The 18,174-nt window shown below is 43.2% G+C and overlaps 1 protein-coding gene across 1 annotated transcript in view; it reads left to right on the top strand.

Annotated features, from left to right (window-relative positions):
• Positions 1-2,688: 2,688 nt before the first annotated feature.
• Positions 2,689-18,174, top strand: part of LOC112217379 (pleckstrin homology domain-containing family G member 1-like) — a 144,602-nt gene continuing 129,116 nt past the window's right edge. Inside the window, 1 exon segment of the mRNA XM_042300869.1 lies at positions 2,689-2,930. Coding sequence (XP_042156803.1) covers positions 2,831-2,930 — 100 coding nt within the window. The 5' untranslated portion in view covers positions 2,689-2,830.

Raw genomic sequence — 18,174 nt, forward strand, 5'->3', positions numbered from 1 at the left:
AACAAGAAATGTGTGGAGTGGTTGAATTTTAATGACTCCAACCTAAGTGTATGTCAACTTCTGACTTCAACTGTATATAGGGAAGATAATTAGGGAGGTGATGGAGTCCAGGTGAGTCTGATGACGTGCAAGTGCATGTAACAAAGGTGACAGGTGCGTGTAACAAAGGTGACAGGTGTGTGCCATAATGAGCAGCCTGGTCACCTAGAGGCCAGAGAGGGAGCACATCTTACAATACCATCAAGTTTTTCTTCCATTGTGCAATGACCTTAGCAATGTACCTGGACTGCATTTCTAATCAAATAGATTAGATTTTTTAATATCTGATTTTATTGACAGCATTGCTGTCATCATTCTAAATTCACGTGGGTGCATTTGATTATCTACGTAACCCATTTTTTAGGCCAAACAAAGGAACAATGGAATAAAAGAATGATGCATTTGCTAATATAATACGTTCCAATCATTTGGTTTAATGTTTTTACTTTTTTTGCTTTGGAAATGAAAAAGACAAAATACCTTTCCTAGGTTCATCCCCTGTTTGTGCATTTGACAAGGCCAACCACAAACAGTGAAAACACCGAGATCATATAGAACAGTTTTCCTGTGTACATTCAAAATGAGCATGTACCTCACATGAATGATAACACTCAGACAGAAGAGTAGCAATGTGCAGTAACGTAGTGGTAATGTGATGGCACAGTAGTGTGAACTCAATAAAGACTGTCTGTCTATACGATTATATAGGACCATTGAGAATCTCATTGATGTAATTGGTGTGTCCGTCTCTGCCCGTGCCTAGTGACAGTTGGAATTACTGAAGCCTCAACACGCCCTCAGGCTCAACACGGATGGTCCTCTTAACTCAGGGTTTTCCGAAACTCTCCTCCAGTACCCCCAGCCAATTCCACTTATTTAATGTAATGCTCCGTCGATGTAATCTAGTACACACCCTTAGGCACAACATGGATGGATGGCCCCAATGGACTGGCCATGAACTGAGGCTAACCAGTTCTGCTTGGGGGTTGGTTTGGGGCATTGTGGTAGTGTATTACTGACCTCTGTATACCAAAGTCCAAAACTAGCCATCTAACTTTTGAACTGATAACAATACAAATGCAGTATAGCATCGACTTCTTCAGGGGGACTTACAACTGGTAAACATTACAGAAATGTCATATCCATATTCTTGATCTTTTGAGCAAAATTGAATCACAATTGAGAGACTGGTGAAGCGGAACACAAACAATATAAAAATATGATAAACAACAATATGTAAGTCAATCAATCAATTTGATTTATAAAACCCTTTTTTACATGTCACAAAGTCCTTATACAGAAGTGGAAGTGTCATCAATTCTAAAATGAAGAGACCTTGTCATAAAATACTCTCTCTAGACATCAGAGGATTCAGACGTCACTGTGATGCCATGTTGAAGCCCCCTGGATCTATGTCTTATCTTGTGTCCACATCTCCAACATTGAGTTAAAGGCATTCCAGAGGCTCAAGTGATGTCACTGGGAAGAAAGGTTTGTTTCATAAATGGAAGAAATGGAAAAGCCACTCATACCAGCAAGCAATAATGTAATGTCATTCTTGGTCCTTATTTCTTGTTTAGTTGAACTCCAGATTGTACTTTCCCCATTATATTTTAACCTTTTGATATTATTTAATGTCCTGAATAAATCATAAAATATCAAGTGAATCATTATTGGAAAGAAATGGAATACAACAAGAATGCCAATTCAAGGATGGGATCTAGACTTTTTGACCTCGGATGGGGCCACAGTGTCTCCTGACCCCTCCTGTCTCAGCCTCCAGTATTTATGCTGCAGTAGTTTATGTGTTGGGGGGCTGGGGTCAGTTTGTTATATCTGGAGTACTTCTCCTGTCCTATTCGGTGTCCTGTGTGAATCTAAGTGTGCGTTCTCTAATTCTCTCCTTCTCTCTTTCTTTCTCTCTCTCGGAGGACCTGAGCCCTAGGACCTGAGCTCCAGGACTACCTGACATGATGACTCCTTGCTGTCCCCAGTCCACCTGGCCATGCTGCTGTTCCAGTTTCAACTGACCTGAGCCCTAGGACCATGCCCCAGGACTACCTGATATGATGACTCCTTGCTGTCCCCAGTCCACCTGGCCATGCTGCTGCTCCAGTTTCAACTTCCACCTGACTGTGCTGCTGCTCCAGTTTCAACTGTTCTGCCTTATTATTATTCGACCATGCTGGTCATTTATGAACATTTGAACATCTTGGCCATGTTCTGTTATAATCTCCACCCGGCACAGCCAGAAGAGGACTGGCCACCCCACATAGCCTGGTTCCTCTCTAGGTTTCTTCCTAGGTTTTGGCCTTTCTAGGGAGTTTTTCCTAGCCACCGTGCTTCTACACCTGCATTGCTTGCTGTTTGGGGTTTTAGGCTGGGTTTCTGTACAGCACTTTGAGATATCAGCTGATGTACGAAGGGCTATATAAATAAATTTGATTTGATTTGATTTGATTTAGACTTAAAAAAAATAATTCAGTTTTTGGTGTAGACTACATGAATGATTGAATAAGGCTGCATTCTAAACAGTGGATCTAGGACCTATTTGGATCTTTAATTGAAGTGCGTTCCTTCAGCACACGTGACCCCTGAGCTTGACACCTGCAAATAATGAATGTACGCATGCGCGTATTCAAAGGAACGTTACATGTCAAAGTACATACCTTGATTATGAACTTCTATTCATGAAAATGGCCAATTCATTTGATGAAAAAACATTGTTGTTTCCTCAGAGCGTCGCTGCTGGCGGTTGTTTACAGAAGTTTTGCAGGTAAACGGAAGCTCAATGAAGAACAGCTTCTCTCCGGTGAGAGTGAATCATTTTTCACGGACAGGATGTCGAAGGTTAGGACGGTCAAATCCTTTCAAAGCGTCAAAGAAAGCAAGTAAGTGCTGAATACGTGTTTAATCTGAAATGCCATTCTGTACATGATTGGGGAAAGACATTAAACTTTTTCACTGTTCTGAACCTATGAAGACATCGCTAGTTGCCTCATCAGGACTCAGTGACGTTTAGATGATTGACACTTCATCTCAACATTCTTGCAGGCGTCTGAATGATCGTCATAGCCAGTCCACTCTGCATGTGGATAAAACGTTTCGAGGCGCGTTCCAAGGGTGTGTTTGAAATTTACACAAAGACAAGTTAAAGTTACACACATGGCTATTATGTTGAGTTTATGTCCAGAGGGTCTGTCATTGAAGATTTAGATCAACACACTGTTTTCCCTAACATCCCAGGAATTGTCATGGAACACTGAAGGCTATACAGCAGAATTGATCATGGGTACCTTTTGCTGACCATGTGCAGGAAAAATTTGTGACTGGGAGTTGGGTGCCATGTGCAGTATAGGTTTGTTGGCTTTGTGTGTGTTAATGTAATAATACTTGGCGCTGTATTCAGAAGGGTAGTTTCTGTACATGACATACATAATTTATTGATTGTTGTTGTGGTGGAAATATGGTCAATTTTTGTACCATTGACAAGATTTGCAGAGAAATGGCCTTTTCTGCTTTCTCTGAAGAGCGCTAGAGGTGATTTCATCAGCATAACAGATCAGAAAGAAATCCTACACATAGGACCAGGCCTGAGTAACCATACATTTCCTTCATCACCTCTGGCTTGTAAAGTGATTGGATAGGTGTATTTTATGTTGACGAAACCTATCAAGTCTTTGTATATCAATGGATATGAAGAGAAGGAAACCTGCCTGCACACCACTGGGATACAGCACCACCTGCCCAGGGAGCCCTGCAGCTCTTCATGCCAGGGTGCAGGTGTTTACACTGGCACTTAATTCTCATAAGAATGTAACCAGAGAGGAAGTGACCCCCCCCAGTTTGCTACTCAGTAAAGCTACACCCTGACTGGTGATGGGACAGGCTGGATCCCCCAGTACTCCCAGTGACTCCTCCCTAGTGATTTACTGGTGCTCTAATGACGTGCTCGGTTTATACGAGGGGGTGCGCTTCCAGTGAGTTGTGACAGTTTCACATGGTGGGGGGAGGACGGGAGGTAGGTGGACGGGAGCGTGTGTTCAAGAACTCTGCATTCTCCAGGCCCCACCCCTCTTATTCTCTATGTACAACACCTGATCTAGAATAAGCCCTGCTATCACCACTCCCTGTTCTTTTACTTAGTGGTCACTGTCTGGTGGGAAAGTTGGGAAGACTATGCTGAGCTGTAGCCTGCAGGGCAGAAGTAGGGGAGCACAGCTGTCCCTCACTGTGTTCTGTAGATTTTACTAGGTTGGCTCTTTACAGGGATGGCTCCACTTCCACAGCATGCCTTTGGACCTGTTCCTGTCTGTGTTGTATAACATTTAATTTCTCACTTTCAGAATGACATCCTCAACCTGCCCTCTGTGTACTGCACTACAGATAGAAAACCTGCTGGAAGTAAGAGCTTGAAGTTGAGCTTTTGTGTGAGGGTTGTGTTAGTGTGTGTGTCCCCAGAAACCCTACGCTTTTATCTCTGCTCTTCTCTAAGGAGTTCCAGATTGTGTTTCAAGTTCAAACACACTGTAGACGGAAGAGACCCAACTGTGACTGCCATCAGACACTAAAGGCATATCGCAAATATTTTCCAACACGGGGTAGTATCATTACTGAATGTAGAGATACTGCTGAGAGGGGGGTCTTTTGTAGGTGAATGAATAGGGAGATGGCCTTTGGGAGATTAAACGGAGCTATTCTTCTTGACTTTTTACTGTATAATACTATGATCTGTTGCCCAGTGCGATCACAATCCTCAGGAGCTTTGGTTTTGGCTGTTTGACACTGTACAGGAGCAGCAGTGGGTCTTTTGTATGGTGGTTCACGACCTTTCACCTGCTACTGGCTAGCCTCCCTGCTGTGAGGTCACGTTTGGGAGCTGAGGCATGGTGTGGACAGGAGGGGGAAGGTAGGGAGGGAAGGGAAGACTGGAGGGGGAAGGTAGGAGAGAAGGGGAATGCTGGGCGATATGGCCAAAATATCATATGGTATTTAAAAAAAATATTTGATGGTATTTTATGTTTTTGATGAATAAAAGTTCAACATTTATGGGCCTCCCGGGTGGCGCAGTGGTTAAGGGCGCTGTACTGCAGCGCCAGCTGTGCCACCAGAGACTCTGGATTCGCGCTCAGGCTCTGTCGTAACCGGCCGCGACCGGGAGGTCTGTGGGGCGACGCACAATTGTCCTATCGTCGTCCGGGTTAGGGAGGGTTTGGCCGGTAGGGATATCCTTGTCTCATCGCGCACCAGCGACTCCTGTGGCGGGCCGGGCGCAGTGCACGCTATCCAAGGTTGCCAGGTGCACAGTGTTTCCTCCGACACATTGGTGCGGCTGGCTTCCGGGTTGGATGCGCGCTGTGTTAAGAAGCAGTGCGGCTTGGTTGGGTTGTGTATCGGAGGACGCATGACTTTCAACCTTCGTCTCTCCCGAGCCCGTACGGGAGTTGCAGCGATAACAATTGGATACCACGAAATTGGGGAGAAAAAGGGCTAAAAAAAATAAATACAATTTCAAAATTTGCTTTATAAGTAGTGCGTGACCCTAGGGTGGCAATATATATGTGTATATGTGTGTATATATATATATATATATGTGTATATGTGTGTATATATGTGTGTATATATATATGTATATGTGTGTATATATATGTATATATATGTGTGTATATATATGTGTATATATATATAATATGTGTATATATATATATATATATATATATATATATGTATATATATATATATATGTGTAAATATATATGTATATGTGTAAATATATATATATATATATATATATATATATATATATATTTATTATTATATTTTTTATTTTATTTAACCAGGTAGGCTAGTTGAGAACAAGTTCTCATTTGCAACTGCGACCTGGCCAGGATAAAGTGTAGCAATTCGACACATACAACAACACAGAGATACACATGGAATAAACAAAACATACAGTAGAATAAAACAAAAAGTCTATATACAGTGAGTGCAAATGAGGTAAGTTAAGGAAATATATAGGCCATGGTGGCAAAGTAATTACAATATAGCAATTAAACACTGGAATGGTAGATCGGCTGAAGATTAATGTGCAGGTAGAGATACTGGGGTGCAAAGGAGCCAAATAAATACCAGTATGGGGATGAGGTAGGTAGATAGATGGGCTGTTTACAGATAAGCTGAGATAAGGCGGGGCTTTACCTAGCAGAAACTTGTAGATAACCTGAAACCAGTGGGTTTGGCGACGAGTATGAAGCGAGGGCCAACCAGCGAGAGCGTACAGGTCGCAATGGTGGGTAGTGTATGGGGCTTTGGTGACTAAACGGATGGCACTGTGATAGACTGCATCCAGTTTGTTGAGTAGATGACATCACCGAAGTCGAGGATCGGTAGGATGGTCAGTTTTCCGAGGGTATGTTTGGCAGCATGAGTGAAGGATGCTTTGTTGCGATATAGGATGCCGATTCTAGATTTAATTTTGGATTGGAGATGCTTACTGTGAGTCTGGAAGGAGAGTTTACAGTCTAACCAGACACCTAGGTATTTGAAGTTGTCCATGTATTCTAAGTCAGAGCGGTCCAGAATAGTGCTGCTGGACGGGCGAGCAGGTGCGGGCAACGATCGATTGAAAAGCATGCATTTAGTTTTACTTGTGTTTAAGAGCAGTTGGAGGCCACGGAAGGAGAGTTGTATGGCATTGATGCTCGTCTGGAGGTTAGTTAACACAGTGTCCAAGGAGGGGCCAGAAGTATACAGAATGGTGTCGTCTGCATAGAGGTGGATCAGCAAGAGCAACATCATTGATGTATACAGAAAAGAGAGTCTGCCCGAGAATTGAACCCTGTGGCACACCCATAGAGACTGTCAGAGGTCCGGACAACAAGCCCTCCGATTTGACACACTGAACTCTATCAGAGAAGTAGTTGGTAAACCAGGCGAGGCAATCATTTGAGAAACCAAGGCTGTCGAGTCTGCCAATAAGAATGTTGTGATTGACCGAGTCGAAAGCCTTGGCCAGGTCGACGAATACGGCTGCACAGTACTGTCTCTTATCGATGGCGGTTATGATGTCGTTTAGAACCTTGAGCGTGGCTGAGGTGCACCCATGACCAGCTCTGAAACCAGATTGCATAGCGGAGAAGGTATGGTGGGATTCGAAATGGTCAGTAATCAGTTTGTTAACCTGGCTTTCGAAGACCTTAGAAAGACAGGGTAGGATAGATATAGGTCTGTAGCAGTTTGGGTCTAGAGTGTCACCCCCTTTGAAGAGGGGGATGACCGCGGCAGAATTCCAATCTTTTGGAATCTGATTGTCTAGCCCGGCTGATTTGTAGGGGTCCAGATTTTGCATCTCTTTCAGAACATTGGCTATCTGGATTTGGGTAAAGGAGAAATGGTGGGGGCTTTGGCGGGTTGCTGTGGAGGGTGCCGGGCAGTTGACCGGGGTAGGGGTAGCGATGTGGAAAGCATGGCCACTCGTAGAGAAATGCTTATTGAAATTCTCAATTATAGTGGATTTATCGGTGGTGACAATGTTTCCTAGCCTCAGAGCAGTGGGCAGCTGGGAGGAGGTTCTCTTATTCTCCATGGACTTTAGTGTCCCAGAACTTTTTTGAGTTAGTACTACAGGATGCAAATTTCTGTTTAGAAAAGCTAAGGCAAGCTTTTTCAAACTGCCTGTGTATATTTGTTCCTAACTTCCCTGAAAATTTGCATATCATGGGGGCTATTCGATGCTAATGCAGAACGCCACAGGATATTTTTGTGCTGGTCAAGGGCAGACAGGTCTGGCGTGAACCAAGGACTATATCTATTCCTAGTTCTACATTTTTTGAGAGGGGTATGCTTATTTAAGATGGTGAGGAAGGCACTTTTAAAGAATAGCCAGGCATCATCTACTGACGGGATGAGGTCAATCTCATTCCAGGATACCCCGGCCAGGTCGATTAGAAAGGCCTGCTCGCAGAAGTGTTTCAGGGAGCGTTTGACAGTGATGAGGGGTGGTCGTTTGGTCGCAGACCCATTACGGATGCAGGCAATGAGGCAGTGATCGCTGAGATCTTGATTGAAAACAGCAGAGGTGTATTTGGAGGGCGAATTAGTTAGGATGACATCTATGAGGGTGCCCGTGTTTACTGATTTTTGGGTTGTACCTGGTAGGTTCATTGATAATTTGTGTGAGATTGAGGGCATCAAGCTTAGTTTGTAGGATGGCCGGGGTGTTAAGCATGTCCCAGTTTAGGTCACCTAGTAGCACGAGCTCAGAAGATAGATGGGGGGGCAGTCAGTTCACATATAGTATCGAGGGCAGAGGGAGGTCTATAGCAAGCGGCAACAGTGAGACTTGTTTCTGGAAAGGTGCATTTTTAGAAGTAGAAGCTCAAATTGTTTGGGTACAGACTTAGCCTGCAGAGTTCTGTATTACTTTCTATCTTTGCAGTAGATTGCAACACCACCCCCTTTGGCAGTTCTGTCTTGGCGGAAAACGTTATGGTTAGCAATGGAGATTTCAGGGTTTTTGGTGGTTTTCCTAAACCAGGATTCAGATGGCTAAGACACCTGGGTTGGCAGAGTGTGCTAAAGCAGTGAGTAAAACAAACTTGGGGAGTAGGCTTCAAATGTTAACATGTATGAAACCAAGGCTTTTACATTTACAGAAGTCAACAAATGAGAGCACCTGGGGGGTGGGAGTGGAGCTAGGCACTGCAGGACCTGGATTAACCTCCACATCACCAGAGGAACAGAGGAGAAGTAGGATAAGGGTACGGCTAAAGACTATACGAACTGGCCGTCTAGCACGTTCAGAACAGAGAGTAAAAGGAGTAGGTTTCTGGGCACGATAGCATAGATTCAAGGCATAGTGTACAGACAAAGGTAAGGTAGGATGTGAGTACATTGGAGGTAAACCTAGGCATTGAGTAATGAAGAGAGATATAGTCTCTAGAGATGTTTAAACCAGGTGATGTCATCGCATATGTAGGAGGTGGAACAACATGGTTGGTTTAGGCATATTGAGCATGGCTAGAGGCTCTACAGTGAAATAAGACATTAATCACTAACCAGGACAGTAATGGACAAGGCATATTGATATTAGAGAGAGGCATGCGTAGCCAAGTGAACATATGGGTCCAGTGAGTGGTTGGGCTGGCTGGGGACATGGTGATTCAGACACTTGGCAGGCTAACAAGCTAACAGTTAGTAGGCCGGAGCTAAACAAGCTAGCAGCTAGTAGACCAGGGCAAGCTAGCAGTTAGCAAGCTTGCAGTTAGAATGGGCGAGCAGTTAGTAGACCAGGACAAGCTAGCAGTTGGCAGACCGGGTTAGCAAGCAAGCAGTTAGCAAGAGCTAGCAGTTAGCAGACCGGCCAGGCAAGCTAGCAGTTAGCAGACCGGGTTAGCAAGCAAGCAGTTAGCAAGGGCTAGCAGTTAGGAGACCGGGCAGGCAGGCAAGCTAGCAGTTAGCAGACCAGGGCCCGGCAGTTTAGCAGTTATCAGACCGGGTTAGCAAGCAATCAGATAGCAGGGGCTAGAAAGTTAGCCTTTGGGTGGGGGGGGGTGTCGCGATGGGGGTAAGTCTGTTTTTGCCTCTTTGTGCGGTGACGTCGATAGACCAGTTGTGCAATTAGTAGGGTTTCAAGTAGCTCTAGGTAGCTAGCAGGCCGATATTGTAGCCCAGGAGTATGCTTCGGTGGTAGCACAGGAGCCCTGGCCGGGCTAGCTTCAAGCTAAATTGGTGCTTGCTCTGGGATGGAAACGCTAGCCAGGAGTAGACATCTGGGATTGCGGTTAGCAAGTTGTGAAGATCCAGATGAAAATGTTCAGTTTGCGGTAGGAATCCGGGGATAAAAATAACAGGTCCATTATGCTCTGGTTAGAGTCACGATGTTTGAACTGGCGAGAGCTTTCCGAGCTGAAGGTTAGCTGATGACCGCTGGCAATGGTTTGCTGACTAATATCTGTTAGTTAGCTGGCTAGCTTCAGTTGAGGGATTCCAGATCTGAAGTAAATATAAATACTTTAGGGGGAAAAAAAAGCAGATCAACGCCACATTGGGTGAGGCGGGTTGCAGGAGAGTATTTAGATGATGAGGCTTAGCAAAATATTTTAAATGATAAATATGTAAAACCTATATATACAAGGGACAATTCAATCCAACAACCCTTCGATCCAACAGGTCCCAGACGTGCTCAATGGGATTGAGATCCGGACTCTTCGCTGGCAATGGCAGAACACTGACATTCCTGTCTTGCAGGAAATCATGCACAGAATGAGCAGTATGGCTGGTGGCATTGTCATTCTGGAGGGTCATGTCAGGATGAGCCTGCAGGAAGGGTACCACTTGAGGGAGGAGGATGTCTTCCCTTTAACGCACAGCGTTGAGATTGCCTGCAATGACAACAAGCTCAGTCCGATGATGCTGTGACACACCACCCCAGACCGTGACAGACCCTCCACCTACAAATCGATTCCGCTCCAGAGTACAGGCCTCGGTGTAACGCTCATCCATTCGACGATAAATGTAAAACCAACCATCACCCCCGGTGAGACCAAAATCGTGACTCGTCAGTGAAGAGCACTTTTTGCCAGTCGTGTCTGGTCCAGTGGCTGTGGGTTTGTGCCCATAGTCGACGTTGTTGCCAGTGTTTCTGATGAGGACCTGCCTTACAATAGGCCTACAAGCCCTCAGGCCAGCCTCTCCCAGCCTATTGCTGACAGTCTGAGCACTGATGGAGGGATTGTGCGTTCCCGGTGTAACTTGGGCAGTTGTTGTTGCCATCCTGCACCTGTCCCGCAAATGTGTTGTTCAGATGTACTGATCCTGTGCAGGTGTTGTTACATGTGGTCTGCCACTGTGAGGATGATCTGCTGTCCATCCTGTCTCCCTGTAGCGCTGTCTTAGGCATCTCACGGTACGGACATTGCAATTTATATCAAACAAAACATATGTATTGTGTAACATGAAGCCCTATGAGTGTTATCTGATGAAGATAATCAAAGGTTAGTGATTCATCTTCTCTCTATTTGTGTGCCTCCTTTCTTTGGCTGGAGAAATGGCTGGGGTTTTCTGTGACTTGGTGGTGACCGAAAATAATCGTTTGTGGAGCTTTCGCTGTAAAGCATTTTTGAAATCAGACACTGTGGCTGGATTAACGAGAATTTTATCTTTAAAATGGTGCCTAATACTTGTATGTTTGAGATTTGATTTATGAGATTTCTGTTGATTTGTATTTGGCGCCCTGCAATTTCATTGGCTGTTGGCGAAGGGTTCCGCCAGCAGAGCCCCGTTCCCAAACAGGTTAACTTTGGTATGGACATTGACCCTCCCCAGCCTATTCAGTCCACCAAAGTCGATATGTGTGTTGTCGGCAGAGAATGCCACGACTTTGTTTTCCAGGTTACATTTTTAGATGACCACCAGGACCTCAGCTGCAATTTCCTCTGCTGTTTCTCCTTTCAATTCAACATAATCAGTTTTGTTTCCATAGATGTGTTGCCATCATATATCTGACTAGTATTGGCAGCAGCTTTACATGTCCATGATTGGATGCATCAATGGACAGGGACACAAATTCAACCTGATCTAGGTCCTGTGTTACCAAAGTAGTTGCCCATGGTGCTAACACATGAAGCCATAGTGAGTAACATTTTGTCCTAGCACATGTAAACTTCGGCTCATAAATCTTCTGTGTGAGTTGTGCTGTGCAGTCCATAGATCTGTAACTATGATTGTGTCACATAGTGTGGTATGCAAAGACACCCTCCTGCACAGCTAAATCATATTCTTCTTGGGAAGGCTCTACATTCTTGAAGAATGTGGTGACAGAGGGCAAACCAACACGGGCAATCAGAGAGGCTTTATATTTTTTTGTCTGTTGATGTTCTACCACTGCCGTTCTTCCCCCGCTGCCAATTGAAAAAGAGGAATTACAAAGGGTGCAGTTAACCATTCTATCATCTTGGCTTGAGTGTATAAATGGAAATTCTCTCATGTGGTCATTAAAATGGCATTTCCGTTTCTTGGAAAGAGCCATTGTACCTCCTCTGTCTACTCTTCTTCACTCTGTCACTCTTCTTACTCAACTTTTTCTTCTCCAATCTTTCTCTTTTCTTCACTCGTCTTCCTGCTCTTTCTTCCTTTGCTTCTCTTTACCTTTCCTCCACACTCCTCGCTTCACTCTTTTTACTCCATTAATTTTTCCTTCTCCCTCCTCTCCAATCTTTAATAATAAATAGTACACTATTAGATAAAATAATTTGGTTAAGATTCCCATTGCTTGCCTCATTTTTTTGTGTGTATTTTATCTAAAAAATATTGTTCGGAATAATAAATTGGCAGGCTCTGCAATCATATCTTTACCTTTCTTCCTGTAACGGCATTCTTCCTCCTCTTCTGAGGAGGAGTAGCGAGAAGGATCGGAGGACCAATGCGCAGCGTGGTAAGTGTCCATAAAGTTTATTTTCAGACAAACTGAACACTGAAATATAAAACAATAAATGTGAACATGAACGAAACCGAAACAGTACCGTGTGGCAACAAACACTCACACGGAAACAAACACCCCCCACTCAAAAGTGAAACCCAGGCTACCTATGATTCTCAGAGACAACTAACGACACCTTCCTCTGATTGAGAACCATACTAGGCTGAACTCAAAACCCCAACATAGAAAAACTGACTGCCCACCCCAACTCACGCCCTGACCATACTAAATGAAGACAAAACAAAGGAAAAAGGTCAGAACGTGACACTTCCTCTCTCTTTCACTCTTCTTCCTATCCAGTCTTCCTCCTATCCACTCGAACAGAAAACATTATGCTAATGTTATCCATGAACATTTCTAAATATATTTTCACACTAATGTCAAACCATTAATTGTAATCTTCAAATAGATTTTTCAGAATTATGCATTAATTTAATAATCATATTTTCAAAATAGCCCGTCCACTGCATGTTTACATGTGAACGTTTTTAACCTAGCTACCATGAAAGTAGCTAGCTTAACCTAGCTAGATAACGTTAATTTAGTCGACATAGTTTATGCTAGCTAACATTAGTAGTAATTTATATGAAGGCTAGATATATCTAGTTTATATTTTGCCTGCCTTCTTGACTAAAAATGAAGAACTGAGTCGGGCAGATTACTTGAAAAATTGCATCTGTAAGTTAACCTACTAATAGGAGAATATTTAATATCCTGCATGAGTTATTTTTAACTTTAAAAATAAATTATTCATTATTTCAATTTGCTCTAAAATCTGATTATTGTGTGTCAGCAACATACTGAATATCTCTATAGATTGGATAAATATTACTAGGCTACTAGTGATCGGCACCAAAATGGAAAGTCTGTCAGTTAATAGGCTGCATTTTTTTCGATATGAAAATCAGAGATAGAAATGTGACTGGCCTGCACAGGTAGGAAAGTGTCCAGACTTTGTGCTGGTTGAACAGTTATGCTGTTATGGAAGCTTAATTCGAATAAAACATCTGAAAATCATCCCATTGACACCTGATGGGATGATATTCTGATGGCGCACCAAAGGCTGCTGACAAACATTAATCAGCAAAATGGTGTATGTGAATGCAATATCGAAAGTTTCTATAGCCTACGCTAACCGAAAGTCACCTTTAACTTGATTCGTCATTAACGTGGTTCTTCAATAATTATACATGGACTAACTTCGTTAGATGCCCTTTTGGTGGCCAGTGGTTTAGTCTGGCATGTATTGTGATAGGCCTATTGTCGACCATCAGCTGATCCAGTAAATCATTTTCTGAATGACAGTCGAGTGAGTAAATTGATATTGTCTGCTTTACAGCAGGATCTAGTAAGAAAGCATCAAGGTAAAGATTTAAAGGAGAAGTGTTCTTTTTTACAACCACATCTAAATGTTTTATGGAAATATATGTTATAGAAGGGTCCAGGCATACTTTTTTTGTGAAATCAGGTTTTTGAGAAACATAACACAAACAGCAAATCACTTCCTCATCCTCAATGTGTAGTATGGGGGCCTTGAACAAAAACATGAACAAAGGCTTCAAAATCACCCAAATACTTTTACAGTGTGGTGATGAAATTGTCATTCCGAACGTCACATGTTTCTGTGTGTCGGATTGGACAGCTAGTCCACTGTGTGCTATTGCGTAATACCCAATGGTATTGTTCTTTCCATTATTCAGGACATTTTATTTAGAATGACCCCAAATCAGTTGCCAAGTGTGCTTTATAAACAAAAATATCTGGTAATCAGGTTATGAAATGTCATGACAAAGAAATATTAAATTATAGTCCTAGATCAGTGGTCGCCAACCTTCTGAGTCAAGATAACTTTCTCAGTCCAAAAGCAAACTGAGATCTACCGCTCAGATAAAAAGGAAAAACATGAAAAACAGTTCTGTAGCAATGAGGTTTGTGCAGTAAGCTATAGGCCCAATACATTATCACTGCATACTGTCTATGCTTGAATTGCCCTGCCAATGTTGTTCTTCTCAGACAATTTTGAAATCCTATTTAACAATTTAAGTATATAATGGTAATCGATAATTTGTATTACTTGTGAGGCACAGGTGAATGACCATAATTAGCTCTTTTTTTAATTTTTTTTTTACTGATGTTCAGTCTGAGGGGAGGGAGCAGTGTTGAGGCTGCCTCTCACCTGACTCACTTCCCTCCGCTCTCTCTCCCTCTGCTGAGAAAAGTGGACATAGTCTTCCAGCTGATGGTGAAACTCAAGTCACTGCATTATTTCTGCCTCATGCACCAATTCATGTTTCTCCTATGACCAGAGTCTGAAATATTCCTCTATTAAAAAAGACACAAGCTGCTAATAATAACAATGCAAGCTTATCGAAACAACACTTTGCTTTACTCATTCATTACAGCTGCAGTGCTGGTTGTACTCATTCGTTACAGCTGCTGTGCCGGTTGTACTCATTCGTTACAGCTGCAGTGCCGGTTGTACTCATTCGTTACAGCTGCAGTGCCGGTTGTACTCATTCGTTACAGCTGCAGTGCCGGTTGTACTCATTCGTTACAGCTGCAGTGCCGGTTGTACTCATTCGTTACAGCTGCAGTGCCGGTTGTACTCATTCGTTACAGCTGCAGTGCCGGTTGTACTCATTCGTTACAGCTGCAGTGCCGGTTGTACTCATTCGTTACAGCTGCTGTGCCGGTTGTACTCATTCGTTACAGCTGCAGTGCCGGTTGTACTCATTCGTTACAGCTGCAGTGCCGGTTGTACTCATTCGTTACAGCTGCAGTGCCGGTTGTACTCATTCGTTACAGCTGCAGTGCCGGTTGTACTCATTCGTTACAGCTGCAGTGCCGGTTGTACTCATTCGTTACAGCTGCAGTGCCGGTTGTACTCATTCGTTACAGCTGCAGTGCCGGTTGTACTCATTTGTTACAGCTGCAGTGCCGGTTGTACTCATTCGTTACAGCTGCAGTGCCGGTTGTAGCGTGAGTGGAATTAGGGAGAACTCACATTTTACGGCTTATAAAAAAAGTGTTTTAACAAAGTGTTGACAGTGTTGAATAACAACTTAAACATTAACTTATAAAAACAGCAGCTGTATCCTGAGTCACACATCGGTCTAGGGCACTGCATCTCAGTGCTAGAGGTGTCACTACAGATCCTGGTTCGAATCCAGGCTCTATCACATCTGGCCGTGGTTGGGAGTCCCATAGGGCGGTGCACAATTTGCCTAGTGTCGTCCGGGTTAGGGGAGGGTTTGGCCGGGGTAGGCCGTCATTGTAAAACAAGAATTTGTTCTTAACTGACTTTCCTAGTTAAATGAAGGTTACACACACACCACACTGACCCAAACATGAATTGGTTGGCATTTGCGTATGTCCCCATTACCAGTAAAACATAATCAAAACTGATTTCTTTCACTTACTTGATGTGCTGTTTCGTTCATTTCTTCAGTCGTTTCATTGTCAAGCAGGATTTCTATGGAACGCCGTGTGGGTCTTTGCATGTCAAAAAGGATACATGTCGAGTACGCTTGTTGACCAGTCAAGACCTGAATATGACTGCACGTCACATAATTGAACATTTTTTACGTAGTTATTACACATTGGTTACACTATTACTCATATTTCATGTCACAACGATTCACTGATACGCATGCTATGATATTGGTAAAGTTCTCTCGTGCACCTATAGTGTTGGTCATAAAAAAATGCTAGCTAGCTCATGGATGCAAACAATGTTCTTCCCCAAAAACATAGCAAAATGACATAAGCTACTGAAACAGTTATCGTTAGCTAGGTGTCATCACCTAAAATAACCCTCATAAGACCCTTCTTATTTGATTACTGGTGGTCGGCCCAATCTATGTGAAGATGGGTCAGACCCATCTATGTGCCACAATAAGAATTAGCCACAATAGTGGACTTTGCGTTTTGCCTTCAAAATAAAAGTATGGCATAATTATACTATTTGTATTCATTTGCATCACTGTCAATGACATACATTTATTTTGAAGGCAAACCGCAAAGTCCACTATTATGCCTAATCTTTATTGTGGCTAGCTTCACCACACACAACCCAGTCTGGTTGAGCCTCACTAGCCAAATGAAGCTAGCTGGCTGCTTATGACATTAACTTTGGGCAACAGGGTTAAGTAGCTGGCTAGCTATTTATTTTCATGAACTGAAGTTCAATTTCAATAGGCGAACAACAAGTGGCTACCTAGCTAATACTTACTCACAAGGATTCCTAAATCATTGCTAAGAATAATGAAAATGACTGCAGTTTCTGCTGGTCATTGTTATCAGGCTGGTTGTATTGGTGATAGCTAGGTACCAAGCCAAAGCTAGCTACCCCAGAAGTTGCTGTCAAACAAATAATGCTTATTGCCAACGCGGTATTGTAAACGCATTGTTCGTGGCCGGTGTTTGCTTGTTTGCAGACTTTTTTTGTACAGCTTTGACAGTGCTACTGTATCTTTTTTGACACGCAAAGACCCAAACGGCATTCCATAGTATGTATGTCGTGAAGCTAATAGCAGTGACGCTATTACTGTGTAACTCCGGTAGGGCAACATCTGAAAAATAGCGCACTTGGGAGTGTGTACCAGTGATCGACCAGGCGTCAAAAGCCAACATGACAATCAACCGTTCTCTGTCATGGGTTAAGTGCAATGAATCCCATTATCTTGGCTTTAATGGATTTCGCCTTTTGAGTTGTCTCACTGTTCTTACTCTTTCAAATGACTGTTTGACTTGTTGACTGCTCGATCCAAACAGCAGACATTGTGGGCTTGGTTAGGGGTGCTGTGTTACAAGTGTAGCGCCAAATTTTACGTGGCGTCATTACGTCACGTTATATATATATATACAGTGGGGCAAAAAAGTATTTCGTCAGCCACCAATTGTGCAAGTTCTCCCACTTAAAAAGATGAAGCCTGTAATTTTCATCATAGGTACACTTCAACCATGACAGACAAAATGAGAGAAAAAAAATCCAGAAAATCACATTGTAGGATTTTTAATGAATTTATTTGCAAATTATGGTGGAAAATAGGTATTTGGTCACCTACTAACAAGCAAGATTTCTGGCTCTCACAGACCTGTAACTTATTTTTTAAGAGGCTCCTCTGTCCTCCACTCGTTACCTGTATTAATGGCACCTGTTTGAACTTGTTATCAGTATAAAAGGCACCTGTCCACAACCTCAAACAGTCACACTCCAAACTCCACTATGGCCAAGACCAAAGAGCTGACAAAGGACACCAGAAACAAAATTGTAGACCTGCACCAGGCTGGGAAGACTGAATCTGCAATAGGTAAGCAGCTTGGTTTGAAGAAATCAACTGTGGGAGCAATTATTAGGAAATGGAAGACATACAAGCCAACTGATAATCTCCCTCGATCTGTGGCTCCACGCAAGATCTCACCCCGTGGGGTCAAAATGATCACAAGAACGGTGAGCAAAAATCCCAGAACCATACGGGGAGACCTAGTGAATGACCTGCAGAGAGCTGGGAACAAAGTAACAAAGCCTACCATCAGTAACACACTATGCCGCCAGGGACTCAAATCCTGCAGTGCCAGACGTGTCCCCCTGCTTAAGCCAGTACATGTCCAGGTCCGTCTGAAGTTTGCTAGAGAGCATTTGGATGATCCAGAAG

This window comes from Oncorhynchus tshawytscha, linkage group LG18 (assembly GCF_018296145.1).
Source record: "Oncorhynchus tshawytscha isolate Ot180627B linkage group LG18, Otsh_v2.0, whole genome shotgun sequence".
NCBI lineage: Eukaryota > Metazoa > Chordata > Actinopteri > Salmoniformes > Salmonidae > Oncorhynchus > Oncorhynchus tshawytscha.